General features: G+C 44.3%; 1 protein-coding gene across 1 annotated transcript in view; it reads left to right on the top strand.

The window, feature by feature from the left end:
- The window catches only part of SPATA18 (spermatogenesis associated 18), a 193995-nt gene that overhangs the window by 34663 nt on the left and 141714 nt on the right, over window positions 1–17618 (top strand). Inside the window, exons 3-4 of the mRNA XM_086962653.1 lie at window positions 12740–12849; window positions 17452–17570. Coding sequence (XP_086818779.1) covers window positions 12740–12849; window positions 17452–17570 — 229 coding nt within the window. The remainder of the gene's footprint in view (window positions 1–12739; window positions 12850–17451; window positions 17571–17618) is intronic.

Genomic DNA, 17618 nt, shown 5'->3' with positions numbered 1-17618 from the left:
CAGTATTTTAATGGTTTTTTGTGGTGAAAATTGTAACGCATCAACACACACCGGGGAAAGCAGGATTATTATACTATACAAGGCACCAAAAGGTTTACAATAGTAGTTGCTAGTTTATACAGAAACGTCCACCTCTCCAGGCCTTAAGAATTCATGGGGATTTCCCCTTAAAGCCTCTCATCCCTCACTACAACTGGGGATGGGAAGAAGGGTTCCTGCTACTCTGCATCTGTGAGTCATGGGTTGGTAGCCACAGGGTTAATTGCTCAGGGTTCCCATACCTGGATTTAGCCCACAGCCATTCCTGAACATCTACAGCACCCAAAGATTCGTTCCCCAGTTCCTTGCAAGTACAGCACTGAAAGAGGGAATGCCAGGGGTTTCTGAGATACAGGAGTGCCCTAGAGAGTGGTCTGGTGGCACACATGTCAACCTGGAGGTAGCACCAGCGCCATACTGTTGTCCTTCTCACCATCGTAGGGTGGATCCTTAATTCACTGTTACTCCAATCTATAAACTTTCTTTAACAAAAAAATCTACACTACCCATTTGTCCTTTTAAGCTTCTTGAAGAGAGTGCCAATCAATATCCCCTATGCATCATCACAAATAAACGCAACAGTGTTTTGTAGGTTGGTTTTCCAAAACACAAATCCATAAACTGCAATTCGTGAGGATTTTCATACAAGATTTGTCTGTGGCGTCTGGCAATGTTGGATATGCTTTTAGAGACCTTCACGTTGCACCTGTTGAACAAAGTATCCTGTTGGCACACCCAGCCTCACTTTAATAGCTGTGTACAAAGCCGCACACCACTTCCACAAACAAACTCTAAGGCATTGATTATGAGTGGTCGGTGTTTTCCGAGTCCTGCACAAATCCCTGTTTGTACAGAGGTTAAAATTCCAAGGTGGGTGGTGTTTTCGAGTGTATTAAATATTTTTATATTTTAATTTCGGTGGCTAAAATCGGACGTAATTTAACAGAGGAAAAAAATACTATATTTATTGTAACATGGATTTTGGGGAATTAAAAGCCAAAATCCACATGTTATTTCCCATAAACTCGGAATAGGTGCTCTGTATTTACCCCGATAATTTCTCAATGCCACAGTGTTGGATTTCATCAGCTACAATAAATAGCACCTACTCTTCAGAAACACCCAGAATGAGGGCCTTTGTAAGGTTAATATTCTTTTCAGGTTATCACCTCAACACATTCAAATTTAGGGTAACATTGTTGGTGTGAGTGAACATTAGTATCGCAGAAACCCATAATCTGCAGTTTCCTATTTCCAAATTACCAACAGTTTTAATCTTTATTTCAACTCCACCTGCATTTAAAAGCTACCATTCTCTCACTCATTCACACTGTTGGCCTGGTGCAACTGTTCTTTTAAAAATATATATATTTTTGTATTCATTTTGCATTTCTTTAAAAAAAATATTTTTTTATTGGTTTTTACACTTACAACATATGACAAATAGCATATAATTTATTTATTTATTTATTTCGATTTGTATAGCGCGTTATAACCCAGGGGTCTCTAAGCGCTTTGTCAGGTACGCACAGCAGACATTCAGAGGGCCATTCGAGAATTTACAGCCCCACCCAAGCTTGTTGGAAGAGCACAGTTTTTAACTTCTTCCGAAAGCACAGCAGGTTGGTTTCTTTCCGTAATTCCACTGGTAGCTTGTTCCAGGCTGCTGGAAGGGTATTAGAGATAGCGCGGCCACCAACTGTGGCCAGCCTAAAACGTGGTTGGGTGAGGAGAGTAGCTTCTGACGATCTTAACATCCTACCAGGCCTATAGGAAGTCAGGCGGGCCTTCAGATACCTTGGCGCCTTTCCGTATAAGGATTTGTGTGCAATGCAGAGCCCTTTAAACAGTACCCTCTGCCTCACTGGCAGCCAGTGCAGCTCACGCATGAGGGGGAGGCATGCGTATTCCTCGGTTTCTTAAAGATGAGCCTTGCAGCGTCATTCATGACAACTTGCAACTTGTCCAGAAGTTTTTGAGGCAGGCCTATATATAGCGAATTGCCATAATCCAGCCTCGCTAAGATCATAGCGGAGACCGCGCGCCTCAAAGTTGAGAAGGCAATAGTGAAGAGATTTTTCTTAGTTGTCGGAGAAGGCCAACACAGGTTCCCACCACCGCAGTGACTTGTTTCTGCATGGATAGCTTGCCATCCACATGAATGCCCAGGCTTTTTACTGCCGCCGCTGGTTCTGGGGGTGTCCCTAGTTCTCTTGGCCAGAAGCCATCATTCCATGGGTTGCCTACGATAGTGATTGGCAACACCTCGGTCTTGTCAGGATTGATTTTTAGCGAATTCATGGACATCCAATTGGCTGTGTGCTTAAGAATATTTTGTAATCTCGCAAACGCACCTGGCTCGTCCTCTATTTGGATGACAATTTGGGTGTCGTCAGCGTAATTGTAGACCTGGCAATCCATCTGATTAAGCAGTGAGATCAGAGGCTGTAAATAAATATTGAATAAAAGGGGTGAAAGGGCGGACCCCTGCGGCACTCCACAGGTAATCGATGTTGTAGTGGAGAACAAGTCTCCGAGCTGTACTCTCTGCGTCCTCCCTTGCAAAAAGGAAGCAAACCAGGCATGTGCTGTGCCCTGAATGCCGAAGTCCCTCAACCGCGACAATAGTTGTTTATGACAAACGGTGTCAAATGCCGCGGAGAGGTCTAACAACACCAGGGCACCTGGAATTTTTCTGTCTGCCCTATTCCTCAGCTCATCCAGAATGGACAGCATCTCTAGCTCCGTGCTATGATTAGCACGAAACCCAGCCTGATTCGGTTCCAACAAGGCATTCCTCTCCAGATGGTCAGCAAGATCAGAGAGTACATGTTGCTCTACTACTTTGGCCAGGAATGGTATTTGGGAAATTGGCCTGAAGTTTTTCAGGCATTTCACATCAGCCCCCGTTTATTTTAGCAGGGGGATCAACCGGGCCTCCTTAAAGGCCAACGGAACATGTCCTAGTTGTAGAGATGCGTTAAGGAGAGTCAAAACCTCTTCCTCTATACCCGGCATTGCCAGTTTGAACACTTCTGGTGGACATGGGTCAGCCTGGGAGCCCGACTTAACCCGTCCCAGGAGCAGTGTCAGCCTATCCTTCGTAATCAAGGGTAAAGTGGTTAGTGGGATGTCCACTGGCTTCTTGGCTGGAGTGGGCTGTGGGGGGCAGTCAAACGTGGGGGTGAGAGCAATTTCCGATATGAGGTCTGTGATCTTACTGGAAAAGAAATCTTGGAATTTTTGACAGTCCTCTTGTGTGAACTCCGGACTCTGCTCCTTGGTTTTCCTGAGTTCCGTTAGGACTCTAAAGATTTCTTTTTGAGGATCCTTAGCTGTAACAATCCTCTCCTCATAAAATTCAGCCTTCCTAGATGTAATCGCCTTTTTATAGCTCGCTAGTTCCTGTATGTAACAACTCCGAGCATTTATATTATAGGCTCTGCGCCAAGCTCTCTCCACTTTACGTAAAGCCCTCTTCTTCTCCCTAAGAGATTCATTGTCATCATCGCATTGTCCATACAGTGGTGACAGGCTATGTGGCTTAGCTGCTGTTGGTACAGTTTACTCTTAGAGCACATAAGCTTGAACGTCCCTGCATTACTTCAATCCCACATATAACATATAACATATAATCATTGGCGCTTTGTGCTGGGGGTAACCATCAGGCTGGTCGGACTGAAACAAAGTATATGCTTGATCGGCCCCCTGTCCAACTGTCTACTCTGAGAGAAAAAGAAAGAGGGGGGAAAGAGAGAAGAGTTTCGGGGATATCCTGGTCTATTGGGTGTGTGGTGATGGGCTCTTTGACTTTTTCTGACTAGCATTTTCTTGGGGGTTCGTAAGGGATTTAGGAACTTGTCCAAGGATGCCCACATACCCCTGTTGGGTTTTCTCCATGGTGTGTTACGTAAGGCCATGATGGCGGCTCCTCTAAGGTATGTCACCCAGTTGAGCCACCCCCTGAAGGTGGCTTTGGAGGTGTCTTTCCACTTGATGAGTACTATTTTGACTGCTGCCGTTAGAAGGAGATCTAGGAGGTTTCTGTCCTGTTGCGTGTCAAGGTCAGATGTTATAAATGCGGTGGTGAGTGAGGCAAACTCTTCTTTAAATGTGCACCCTAAGGCTTTGTTTAAGAAGGTTAATATTTTTTTCCAACATTTTTGATCTTTGTGCAGTAGAAGATGAGGTGTGGCAGGTCCCCCCCGTCCCCCAAGGTTCCAGCAGCGGTCGTTTTCCCTCATACCCAGAGCCGCTAAGCAAACCAGGGTCCAGTAGGTCTTGTGCAGAAGCCAGAATTTTGTCTGAGCCTACGCCGGGAGATCATATTTTTCGATGGGGACAACCAGAGGGTGTGTCTTTCTTGCTCACTGAGTGCGGTGTCTAGATGTGATTCCCAGTAACTGGTTGTCTTGTTGTTGAGCTTGGAGCAGCTGGGGTGGAGTAGGTGTCCCACTTTGTTCAGATTCTACATATACATATACATATACTGGATGTATCTTGCTATTTTTTATTTGGTTAGGGCTGTTCTGATTTTGAGGAAGTTGTAGAGTTCTATATCTGGTAGGTTATGTCGTTTTTTTAGCATGTTGAAGGTTTAGGGGCTTCCCTCTTCTTTCAGCTGGGCTGGGTATGAGATCCCTAATCTTTTCCATGAGTCTATGGCTAGGGGTTTCCCCTTATATTTTATCTTTGAGTTTGTCCACAGAGATTCCCAGTTAGAATTTTTAACGCTGTGTTCCAGTTTTTGTTCTACCTTAAGCAGAGCATTTCTAGTGTTTTTAAATATAGGGCTATCTTTTTGTGTCTGTTTGTTTGTGGTGAGGAGTGTTATTGGGTCGAGATTGTTGAGTATGGCTTTCTCAATCATGAGCCAGACCAGCGTGTAAACCTGGTTGGGCAGGATCCAGTAGACTCCCTGTCTCGCTATAAAGGCAGTCTGGAATGTTCTGAAATATGCCAAATTTAGACCACCTAGTTTCATATCTAGTCTTAATTTTTTCCGGCTTCTTGTTTTGCCATAGGAACTTGTTAATCATCTTGTCCGTTTTTCGGGTGAATTCATCTGTGAGTGTAAGTGGAAGCATTCCCGCAAGGTAGTTGATCACCGGGGTGATCATCATCTTAATTGTGTCTATCTTTGCCTACCATGTTATGAATTTGGGCGACCAGGACTCCAGGAGCTTTTTTATCTTTTCTAGGGTTAGTTTCTTATTTTGGTCGAGTGTGGTTTTGAGGATTTTGCCGAATTGAATCCCTAGATATTTGATGAACCCGGGTTGCCAGGCTAGTCCTGAGTTGTCTAGTACCTCTCTGATGGTATGGATGTTAAGTGGTATACATTTCGATTTGTCTCTGTTTAGTTTATAGCCGGAGTGGGCTGAGTATTTACCAATGGATTCCATGAGGGCAGTGATAGAGGACCTGGGGTTCTCTGTGACTATGAGAATGTCATCTGCATAAGCTGCTAGTTTGGCTGTGGCCTCGTTGATGGAGACCCCCCTCATTTCTCTATTGGCTACAATATCTCTGATCAGGGGTTTCAACTCCAGTAAAAACACCGCCGGGGACGGGGTACATCCCTGCCTTGTCCCTCGCTGAAGGGTGAATTGTTCTGAGACTGTCCCATTGATAGCTATCTGCGCACAGGGGTTTGCGTACAGTGCCATCACTTTCCGCGTATACTTATCTCCCAGATTGTACGCTTGCATGCACTGTTCAAGGAAGTGCCAGGACACACTGTCAAACGTTTTCTCTGCGTCTAGTTTGATTGCCACAGCTGATTTGTCAGACTTGGAGGACTGTTCGAGAACATGGCACAGGAGTCTTGTGTTATCCTGTGACATACGTGTCCTTAGGAATCCTACTTGTGAATTGCTTATCAGTTGAGGGAGTACCGTGTTGAGCCTTACGGCTAGGATCTTGGCACAGATTGATGAGTGAGGTGGGCTTGTAGTTTTGGGGTCGTTGTGTGTCCTTACCCTCTTTAGGGATAACTATTATGTTTGCTTCCATCATGGACTTTGACACCGCTCCCACTCCCTCGCAGTGGTTGAAAACTTTTTTTCATAGTTGGGAGTAGGTTTGTTTGAAAACTTTTATAGAAGGAGGCCATGTATCCCTCTGGGCCCGGCGCCTCGTCTTTAAGAGACTTAATCGCCATCTCAATTTCGACTGTGTTTATCTCCCGTCCTAGTGTCAGTGCTTCCTCGTATGTTATTTTAGGAAGGCTTAGCCTGTCCAGGAATCCGGTGCAACCGTCCTGGTCTAGTGTTTCGGCCCTTTTGTAGAGTTCCTGGTAGAACTCATAGAACGTACGTAGGATGTCCTTGTGCTGAGTGTGTGTGTTGTTATGTGAGTCAGTGATGGATGAGATGGTGTGTTGTCTTTGTTTGCGTTTCAGGTACGACGCTAAGATTTTCCGTGCTTTGTTGGCCTCGCATAGATTAATCTCTTTGTATTTGTTTATCCACAGCCCAGCCCTTTCACTCAGGATTTTGTTGTATTCAGATTTTTTTTTTTCGTCAGCTCTTTTAGGGGGTTAGAATTCCTTGTGTCTTTGGTGTGGGTTGCCTCTAGATATTTGATATCTTTTTCTAGTTGGTCTAGGTGTATCTTCGCTTTCTTATTACGTTTGGCCTTGATATCTATTAGTGTCCCTCTGACTGTCTCTTTAAGCGCGTCCCACATAGTCTTATGTCTAATGTAGTCTTTAATGGCTTGCTCTATTCTGACCTTGTCTTCTTGTTTTGCCATAACTTCATTGTTAAACCTCCACCTGCGGGTGAGGTTCTCGTTGTGTCTTCCCACCAGTTGTAAGCTGGTGCATGAGTGATCTGAGATTGTTCTAGCCGCTATTTCCGAGTGTTCTATTAAGTGGGTGTGTGAGCCTGAGATTAGGATGTAGTCTATTCTACTGTAGGAGTTATGCGGGTTGGAGTAAAAGGTGTAATCTCTGGTGGCGGGGTGTTGTAGTCGTCATGAGTCCTTCAGGTTAAATCTGTTGCAAATGCTCTTTAGAATGTTTTGTGAGGCTGGTGGGAGGGCGTTTGCCTGCGATTCTCTGTCCAGGGTGTAGCCTAGTGCTAAGTTAAAGTCACCTGCCAGCACCGTCATGTCGTTTTGGGGACTTGCTTATCTTCAAGTTTTTATTTATCAGCGTGATCACTCCTCGTTTCTTCCCTGTCGCCGGTGAGCAGGCTAACTGTCCTATCCATCTTTCCCTGACTCTTGCTGCGTCCTCAAGGGATAGCTTGGTTTCTTGTAACAATATGACGTACCCTTTGGTCTTAGCTAGGTTGTCTAGGATCTTTTTCCTCTTGACCAGGTGGTCGAGGCCCTTCACACTGAGGGAGACTATCTTAAGATTTGCTAACTAAGAGGATCTGTTAATCTGTGTCATAACTTATAGTGTGTGTGAGTCACTGTTCCTCTCCCTCTCCCCCTGTGGGGTGCTATGGTCTTGCCCTTTTGTTTTGCTAGTGTTTCCTGTGGAAGCAGTGGGCTCTCACTATGTTTCATCACGTTGGTGCCGACCTGCCTCACCTCAGACCTTTTTCCTGTGTTCCTGCTTTTATGCGGGTATGAAGCTAGCAGGGTGTAGATAGGGGTGGAGAGAATGGAATGTGTCAGAGTAGATAAATGAGACAGACAGTGCAGACAAAACGAACTAGACGAACAAGACAGATGACCATGGAACTCCCCCTCCCTCCCCCATCCCCTCCAACCACCCTCTTTCCCCCTCCCTCCCCATCCCAATACCTTGCACGCTGGACGTGCGACTGCAAGATACTCATTCCGCCCTCCCTGAGAGTATTATGTTTGTATACTAGAAGGAAACTCATAGGATTCTCCTACTTCCTATTTTCGTAACACAATCGACTAGTTTCACAGTTGCTATGTACTTTTCTTGTCTTTCATAGGGCTCCCCCCCCAATTTCTCTCCCCCTCCTTAATAAGCCCCCCTTGGTCCTATCGCGAACTGCAAATGAAAGCAAAAGGATATGTAGGTAAACAGATTATAGTCTCTCGTTGTCTTCGTCTTGTGGCATACTGTTTGTCCTTGTGAGTACACTCTACACCGTCTTGCGGGCAGGAAGATTTCTAATGTGTCCTGACGCATTGTCTTGAGGTAGCTTTGTTGTATCTGTTTAGGGCTGAGGTGGGTTTTTGATCTGAGGTATATACGGTTGCTGTCCTGGTTGAGGCTCTGTCTCCTGCGTCCCACCTGCTCACTCCACTCTTGTCTCCGGCGATGCTCTTCTCTAGCTTGATCCTGGTTGTGTAGTTTCCAATTCTTGTTGCGTCGGTCCTTGTAGGTATCTGCCCAGCTCTCTAGGATCTTTGAAGAAGTGTGTTCTTCCCTTGTTGGTAATTTTGAATTTTGCGGCGCCCACAAATGAGAACAAGATATTTTCTTTTCTTAGTTTGTCTTTCTGGGCCGGGAACCCCTTTCTTATGTCCACTGTGGCTTTTGAGTAGTCCTGAGTGAGTATTATCTTGTGACGTTCCACTGCATGTTTTGATTTTTCCTTGCCACTCCAAAGATAGCTTCTGTGTGTTGTGAGCGCAACTGTTTGCAAATAATTGGGCGCGGGCCCGTCCTGTTTGACACTTTGAAGGCTGGGACCCTGTATGCCTAGCTCAAAAGGTTGATCCAGTTTGACGTTAGTGAGTTTGGGGAACAGCTCCTCGATGAGGACCATGCAGGACCCTGCTTTGTCTTCTTCTCCCTCCAAAAACACCCAGGATTCTTATATGACCCCTTCTGTTGCGATCATCCAGCTCCGCCGACTGTCTCAGTAGTATTGCAGTGGTCCTTGTCAGGGTGACTAAGGCCTTGTTAGTATGTTGGTCTCCGTCCTCTAAGTCGCTAACTCTCTGTTCCACCACTGACAGCCTGTTGTTCGCCGCGTGGATGTCAGCTCTAGTTGTATTGCATCTGTAGTCTGTTTTGTTGATTTGGCTAGGTCATGTACATCAGCTAGTTTTTTCAGAGTCATGTCAAGTGTGGCATTCATATCTGCTCTTTGCTTGACGGGTGAGTCCGTGAGGGAGTACCCTCTGTTCGTTTTCTGCTGCTGTTGGATTTTCCACTCGTTCCCGGCCATAGTCCGCAGACCTCTCTTCGCTTGTATTAGTACAAATCTTCTGTCCTCCTTCTGCGCAGTGGGCAGATTCTTTTACCCCTTGGCTGTCGTGGCTTGTGATTCTTTGTTGATCCTTTGCAGATCCTCCCGAAACGAAGCTTTGGTTGTGTGCTTTGTATATGTTGTTTGCTCCTCTTTTACATATGGTCTCTTCTGGATCTTTTTCCCTTCTTGCTGGTCATGTTGCTTTACTGCTGACCTAGTTGACCTTGCAGATGCCACCTTTCTTACTGCTTAGAGCATGGTTGAATGCCCCAGGTTTGTAGGGAGCCTGACTCTTATGTGCTTTTAGGTTTTCGCGTTTGATTCTGCTGGGCGCCCGAAGTTCTTCGCTCTGCGCCCACGAGGTTGCTTCTGCATTTAGCGCTGGCTTTTAAAGTTCACTGCACCATCTTCCTGTTTTTGCCGTTGTACGCTGAAGTGCTTGGTGTTAACACAGGCTATATCCGAGCTAACACACTTCCTCTGACCGCCCTTGTTATGCTGCTATTGGTTTTCTGCCGGCACTCAGGATCGCTGACCGCAATTATCGCACTCAGGCCTTCGCACCTCGTACCACACGTGGTGGTGGCCTCCGCTTTATTTAGCGTGAACAGCGCTGCACCCCCTTCACCACTGCCTTAGTTGCTTTTGTCCGCCTGCCCCGCACTGCCTAGAGCGAACCTTTTTGCTTTGTTCCTTGTTGTGACTCGCCCCTTTTCTTAAGATGGCGCCCCCCAGCGAGCGTACGTGGTTGCGGTTTCAGTTTTGTTCCTGTGCCGGGTGGTTCATGCTGCGCTGCCGCACGTGACTCTCAGGAGTTCAGGGGGGTTAAGAGGGTTTTACTGTGCAGGCGCCATTGGGCTGCAGGTCTGTTTGTATAATACCGTTTCTACCTTTTTGCCCTGTTGCGTTACCCGCTCTTCTTTGTTTGGTGCTGCTTCCCCTTTCCTAAGATGGCGGCCCCCTGTGCTAGTTGCGGTTTCGCTTTCCTTTGTTCGTTGCCGGTTACCCTCCTCGACTCCGGGGGTGTAACGGGGAGGGGGCGGCAGCGGGGGGTCGGGGGTAGTAATTATTGCACTGACCTTGTTTGCCAAAGTTTCTTGCGTGCCCAGTGCACTCGGTTTCTCGCAGTGATAAAGTCAGCTGACTCTGCGTTCAGTGGGCAGGCGCCATGTTTGGATCGCGGAGTTCGTAGCCACTGGCGGATTTCAGTGTTTTTCTCCTCACTTCCTCAGCGAGCCGTGTCCCTTCACTTTCAATCCTCTTCTCTGCACATTCTGCTTGTCGGGACGGTAGTTTTCCTGTGTCCCCGGTTGCTGATTGCGGGCTTTATTACTTGGCTTCTCTCAGGGAGATGCGGAGCTCCGGATTCAGGCAGGCTGCCACATTGCCCTCCAAGCCACTCCCCATTCGCTTTGCATTTCAATCAAAATATACAGCACCACACCGCATCATACACTGCAGTCACTTCAGAAAGCAGATGGTATATCTGAAGTCCATTCTTCTTGGGTTTCTCATGAAACTACCTGCAGACTCTAAGTTACTGATGTTCCATATGGGTAGAATTTAACACATCATCATAGGTAAGTGAAGCTTGTCATTCATCAACTCATCAGCAAGGATTTATTCATACACCCTAAATTCCCTCCCGGGCCTTCACACCTTTTCAATCTTCCGGGGACATCATCAGCCTTCATCCAACACTTTTTTGGCCCCTTTACCAATTCATATTTTGTTTTCAATGCTCAGGTTGACATGGAATCCTAGCACCCAACAACCTAACCATACTTCACCTGGCAACCCTGCAAGGCTAGGTGTGATAGTAGTGTTGGGTACATAGGTAGAGTTTCCTCATTCATGATGCTCAGAATAAGGAGCTTTGGGTTCAGATCACTATTTAGTGTCCAGAATCAGTATAATGGTTTGACACAACCTCTCAGTTGTGCTTCAGCCAGGGAGAATTGCAAATTATGTGGGTGAATTATCCTTTGGGTATGCAGCGTCTCAGGCATAGATCTAAAGTGGCTCGTCTGATCTTCAGCATGTGTACCCTCAGGTTCAGCTGTACCTATCTGAGAACCCTCTGTTCTTCAACTTTAACTTAAGTGCCCATGCCTTCAAGGCTCGTAGAAGATATTTTCTCATATTTATTTTCTCATATTATGTGGCTTAAATAACATAAACAAGACAATTATTAAACTACCTGAAGCATTACAGCTCATCATTGTTGCAGGTCTGACATATATCAAGATAGAAGTTTTCTTCTAAAGGCTTAGGGCCTGATTTAGAAGTAAGTCCTAAAGTATAATCCTTGAAGGAGCACACCATTGATCATTACTCCGACAATTAACTTTTTGGTTGAAATTACATTTGCAGAACAAAATTTGTAACCACTGAACTTTGAAGGATTCTGGTTTATAGACTTTGGCCATCCTTGCACTAGAAGTAGATATGACAAGAGGATAGACACAATAAAAAACAATCCAGGGAGTGAAAGTACAGCACACGTACAATACTTAAGGGAAGGAGTGAAAGTACAGCACACGTACAATACTTAAGGGAAATACTTTCACTAATGGATTTCTCCCATTGTGTGTAGTCCTACGTTGGCCAATGATTTGGAGAAAAGTCTTAGGCTTAAATTGTTGGTTATTCATAGAGTCACAGGCAGAGGTTTGTATTAATGTGTGTGTGGGCAGGGAAAGCCACTCATTGCAATCCTAAATTGTATATATATATATATATATATACACATATATATATTGTTTACTACTGAGGGTTAGAACAATGCATATCACCCCTGCTCTAAGTCTTCAGTCTTTTTTGTTGTGCTTCCCAGGTTTATTTTTAATGTTCATTTTTGTATTCGTCTTTTGACCAGGCTCATGCACTATTGCAAAGTAAGTGCTCGAATAGCACTTACTCCTAGGTGACTCAAAATCATCGGCCAATTGCTACCCCCTCAAGCATAAAGAGTAGTTACTGTTAGAAATCTTCAGTAATGAGTTTTCAAAGTAACATCTTTATATCATTGCCGCCTGTTGTTCTACTTTAATTTGTTCTATGTAAAATAAAGACTTCTTGTTGGCTGAGCTGCACAAAGAAAAATGTAGAATGATATCAGATGGGATGATTTTTGTGGAAGCACTAGGTAGTATGTCACATGCTTAATTTTATCACGTTCTTTAAATAGACCTATTGTTGTTTGCTGTCTTGACATCTGGTTAAGGATCTATAGGAGATCATCTATATGCATAATATCTTTCTGGGACTAATCTTTACAGCTTCCTTAGGTGAGTTGAAATTCTCTTGTCCCACCCTCCACATTCCCCATTTGATTTTTACCAGCTAAATGTAATCATAATTGCACTTGGTCTTCTGTAGTATTATTTCAAATCTGAATAAATAAAAACAATTTTCCTGTGGATTCTTAGCTTCTAGTTTTTTAAGCTTGTTTGTAATGGTAATGACCCTGTGTTAAGAAAAATATACCTAGATTAAGCTAGTTCTGCTTGTTACATCCAATCAAGGATATCTACTAATACATGTGCATTTCTTTATTTCTGTAGGTGGTCATTATTCTGGTGTTGAAATACTAAAAAACCGTTTCCTGCCACTTCTTGGCTCCTGTTTTGCTACACCATCCAGCATGATGTCTCCTGACACAAGTCTACTTAAAGTAAGCATTAAGTAGTTTAATATTATTCTGATTCAGTGCTTCACCATTAAGATGTCTCAGCAATGGACAGAGCTATTTATAAACGTACATTTCCGGGTTGTATGACGTTACAACGCATTCCGTTGCAACGCATGCCTTTACCACGCATGCGTTACAACGTGAATGCCTTCCCCGCGTATATCCTTTACCACAAAAATGCCTTTAACACGCACACTTTTACAACGATTTTCATTGTATGCATGTTAATGGCATTTTTATGTTAAAGTATATCTCCGATCACTATTTATTAACCCTAACAATTCACCCTTATATTTTCCCCTGCCCAACACCACCCCTTCATTCCCCCTTACCTCTCCAAGTCCGCTCCACTCCAAGCACTTCCGATGTGACGTTTCATGTTGTTAATAGGAAACTGAAGTGTCTTTCCGTTTCCTCTAACGACGCCGATTGCCTCCACATTTTTTTCTTCAGATTCATATTTTTAAAGAATCAGGTGCGTTTGTTTTTCCCCCCAAGTCCCCTTTTAAAAACCAAGTTGTTTTTTTTTTGGCGGGGGAAGACCCCTCCAAGCTCCCCTTTTTCTTTTTACCTTTTGCACACATGCCTTTTCTACGTATCTCGTAGTAAAGGTATGCGTGGTAAAGGCTATTCACTGTAACCACACATGCGTTGTAATGCATGCTTGGGTATGGTTACGGATGGAAACGGCCGGGTTGAAGTGGCCGTTTCCCCATTTCAAAGGTTTAGAATGGTAGAACCTCTACACATTTCCTTGAGGTGGGTCTTGTCCTTGTCCTAGGAGATGCAATACCTGAACTTCGTCTCTCCAAAGGCATGATGTATCGAAGGGTGACCCACCTTGACAAAAACCTGGAGAGCAGGAATGGATGAATGAATGAATGAATGAGTTCAGATTTGTATAGCGCTGGCTACCCGGGGGCATCCCACCGCTTTAGACCCATCTCAGACAAATCACTCAGCAGAACAGGAAGGTCTTCAGCCGCTTTCTAAACTGTAAATGATTAGGCTCAAGCCGCAGGTAATCGGGCAGCTGATTCCAACTTTTTGCTGCCTGTACTGCAAAACGTCAGCCCCCTGTACGAGAACGCTTGATCCTCGGGACAGAGATCAAATTGCGGTGGTTGGATCTAAGAGCTCTGGGCCCTTGATGGTGCCTCAGGAGAGGGCACAGAATGGCAGGGCCCTTGTTGATTATTGATTTGTGGGCCATACACAAGGCCTTAAACTGGATCCTTTCCTGAACAGGTAACCAGTGTAGAGCCCGGATGGCCGTCTTCGTCGAGCTGTGTCTAGGGACATCCATAAGCATTCTGGCTGCGCAGTTCTGGACTGACTGGAGTATCTTAATGGTCCCTAATGGTGCCCCCAAGTAGACCGCGTTCGCATAGTCAAGCCGCAAGAGGATCAAGGACTGAACCAGGTCTGTCTTGTCTCGAACGGAAGAAGGGTCAGGACCTTCCGTAGGATCTTCAGAAGGCCGTAACAGGTAGCGGCAACCTTACGGGCTTGAACTTGAAAACTAAAGGTGGGATCAAGCCACACCCCCAGACTTTTAATTTGCTCCTTCGGGGGAGGGGGACGGACCCAAACATATGGGCCACCAAGCGTCATGATTGATGGGGGCCTTATATCCCAGCATCATAAGATGGATGGTGTGGTTGTTTACTTAAGAAATCAACCTGTTTGTGAGGGTAGCTTAGAAGCCTTTGAGCATACCATTTTTTCCAGTAGTATAATGCTTGAACATTGTTGTAATCCACTGACGTAACAAAAAGTGAGGGGGCCTCCCTGCATGGTACTTAGGGGGGCCCCCTCTGGGCTCAATCAGGAGCTCTCCCGGCCAGAGTTCAGTGCCGAGGGGGCCCCTTGGAGCTAGGGGCCCCCCGCACCGGGTTGGCCTGTGGGGGTCTGTGTTACGCCCCTGTTGTAATCTATAGTTTTGCTGATCTTTGGTTATTCTTGCAAGTTATATTATTTGTGCTCTGCCATTTCACAATTTTTTACAATAATGGCCAGGATTATGAGCCAACTAAACACAATATGTTCTACAGTCGTAGAGCCCAGGAGCAATTAGGGATCTTCTATAAATGTCAATGATTTATATGTATGTTGCTGCTAGAGCAGAGTCTAAGCACTGTTTGGTTAAACCTTTTTGTAGCTTTACAGTCTTGAGTTATTGGCTAGTTATTGTACACATTTGTAAGATATATTCTACTCATATTTGACCAATATTGCTATTGTGTGATTTGTTAAAATAATTACATAAAATGCATACTTGTTTTTATAGAAAATAAAACTCTTATGTTCTGATCCTCAAATACAGAAATTAGAAATAAGTTATTCACATTCTCAATATTCTCCATGAAATTACATAGGTTATAAAGTGTTATCACTTCATTAAGAAGTAAAAATGGCCCAATAGCCAAAGCTACAGAATCGTGTTTTAACACAAAAAGAAACTGGAATGCTTCATATATGAATCTCATTGTTTTGCTTTAAAACTGGTTTAAGAAATAATCTTTTAGGTAATGTAAAGTCACTCAGGGCAGGCTACTGAATGGTATGTTAAATTATCTGTAAAAAGTCATACTCACAGCCACATCGTTCCAACTTTGTCATACCATTTTCCAAGGTAGAGGTGTGACGACATGAAATCTGTCCTTCCTTTTTCAGGAAAAGCATGTGCCATGTGGGTGGAAAAGAAACATTAAGCCTATATTTAGTAATTCCTACCTGAAGTTTAAAATTTATAGAGATGTGCTAATGAACTCTAAACCATTTCTAAAAACAGATATCAAAAGATGTATTTTTGATATATGTTTTGAAATATAAAGTCCTTCTCTGCCTGCCGTCCAGTCTTCTAACATGGAATCCAAATCATATTTCACAGGGTTAATACTTGATTTTCATTTTGGTTAGCTTTGCCCTTGTGCTCTCAGAGCCCATTAGTGCTTTGCAGCACAATGCTGCGATAGAATCCTCTCTATCTCCGGTCAGCTTCACTATGAATATAACTTTTGAAACCTCAGTTTCTTTTTTAATGGAGTGCCACCCTTTCGCTATGTGAAGTGCTTATTCCTGCACTACCTAAGGCCAGCGGTGGTTCCTCTGCTATGGTGGAGGAGCGTCACCCCTGCAAGCAGCTTCAGAAGCTGAAAAATAAAACGATAATAAAACAAGTTTATTATCGTTTTATTTTTCAACTTCTACATGCTGCGTCCTGGGGACGGGGCGATCGCGGGGGGCGGTCAGGAGAGGGAGTGGTGGGCAGCACTGCTATCACTGCGCATTTGGGCTTGGCCGGCTGTCTTAGGATGGCCAAATCCACATGCGCACTGAGCTGTCTCCAACATGAGTTGCGTTGCCGGGTTGGAGACAGCAGGCAGAGGCTTCCAGTCTCAATGGGAGTGCAAATCATTGGCGCCCAGTTCAAATCCTGAAGCTATGAGTGCAGCTTCATGAGTGGCTGCAGGGGAGTCTGGGAATCTCTGCCTGCAGTGGAGCCACGAGAGGAGAAGACCGGTGATACGGCGGACTGCAGGCGGCATGTAAGTTCTTATTTTTCCTTGGTCCCCCCCTCCGCCCCATCCCTGCTCCCAACCCCGCCTCACCACTCTGCTCTAAAGCCAGCTGCTACTGCCTAAGGCATTATCTAGCCCTTTCTTAACCACTTTGTCTTCTATATCTTTAAAGTCTATTGGCTTTTATAAGGCAAGGGCCGATCCATATAGCAATATAAGTATAATCTTTTGTGCAAACCTTTTAATCAAAGGGCTAAAAGAAATGACTCCGTAAATATGCCTTGGCAGAGAAATCCTCTAATTGAGAGTTTCAGTACAGCCAACCCTAAAACACAATCCCTAGATGTTTATGGAGCTTTACTCTAGTCAGTTTGCTATATTTCAAATACCAATTGTAATTAATTTTCATCTAACCAAAACTCATTATTTGAGTTTTATCTGTATAGGCCTGGGCAATTGGTGTACGACCTATACAACTATATCATCAGCTACAGAAGAACAGTGATATTCCACTCTTACTTTCAACGGGAAACTCCCTGCTTTGTGGAGATATACTAAAACAAGACACATATTAATTGAAGGCAAGCCTTAGCCATGTTTAAGATCATTAAAAATGCTAATTTTGTCAGTGAGGGTGTAGATCCTGAATATCTAATAAAGAATATGGTGGGACACTACTATCGAGGCAAAATATTGAAAGGTAAGCATGTATAGTTTTTCTATACCTAACTCCACATCTGTGTACCATAACAATATTTAGATACTGTCTAGATACATAGATGTGCACTTAAGATAAGTAAATCTATACTTGCCTTATGCACTTACCTTTTGATATTTCGTCCCTCAATAATTTGGCTATGATATAATTGTGCCGCAATATTCTCGACTGTATATTCCAGAGCACAGCCAGCTGGCCTTTTTCAAGCTATGTGGATCTTAGTCCAGGATTCCTTTGTAGAACACTTGAACAAGTGCCAGGGGACCTTTTGGACTACCTAGACCCACTAGTTTTTATTAACAGGCAATTACGATAGACTGATCTATATTTGTTGCATTGCAGGAATCATTAGGAAAAGACAGAAAAATAAGGGAGCTGGCTAACAACCATGAGCAAGAGGTGCAGAAGCTGGAAACTCAGTTGCTGTCAACTCGCTTAGAACTGGGAGAGTTGAAAAAAGAGTAAGTATATGGAAACCGTTTTTTCCAATAAAAATATTGCAGTTGCTT

Source organism: Lissotriton vulgaris, chromosome 3_1 (genome assembly GCF_964263255.1).
Source record: "Lissotriton vulgaris chromosome 3_1, aLisVul1.2, whole genome shotgun sequence".
Lineage (NCBI taxonomy): Eukaryota > Metazoa > Chordata > Amphibia > Caudata > Salamandridae > Lissotriton > Lissotriton vulgaris.
This window is presented reverse-complemented; position numbering and strand designations above follow the sequence as displayed.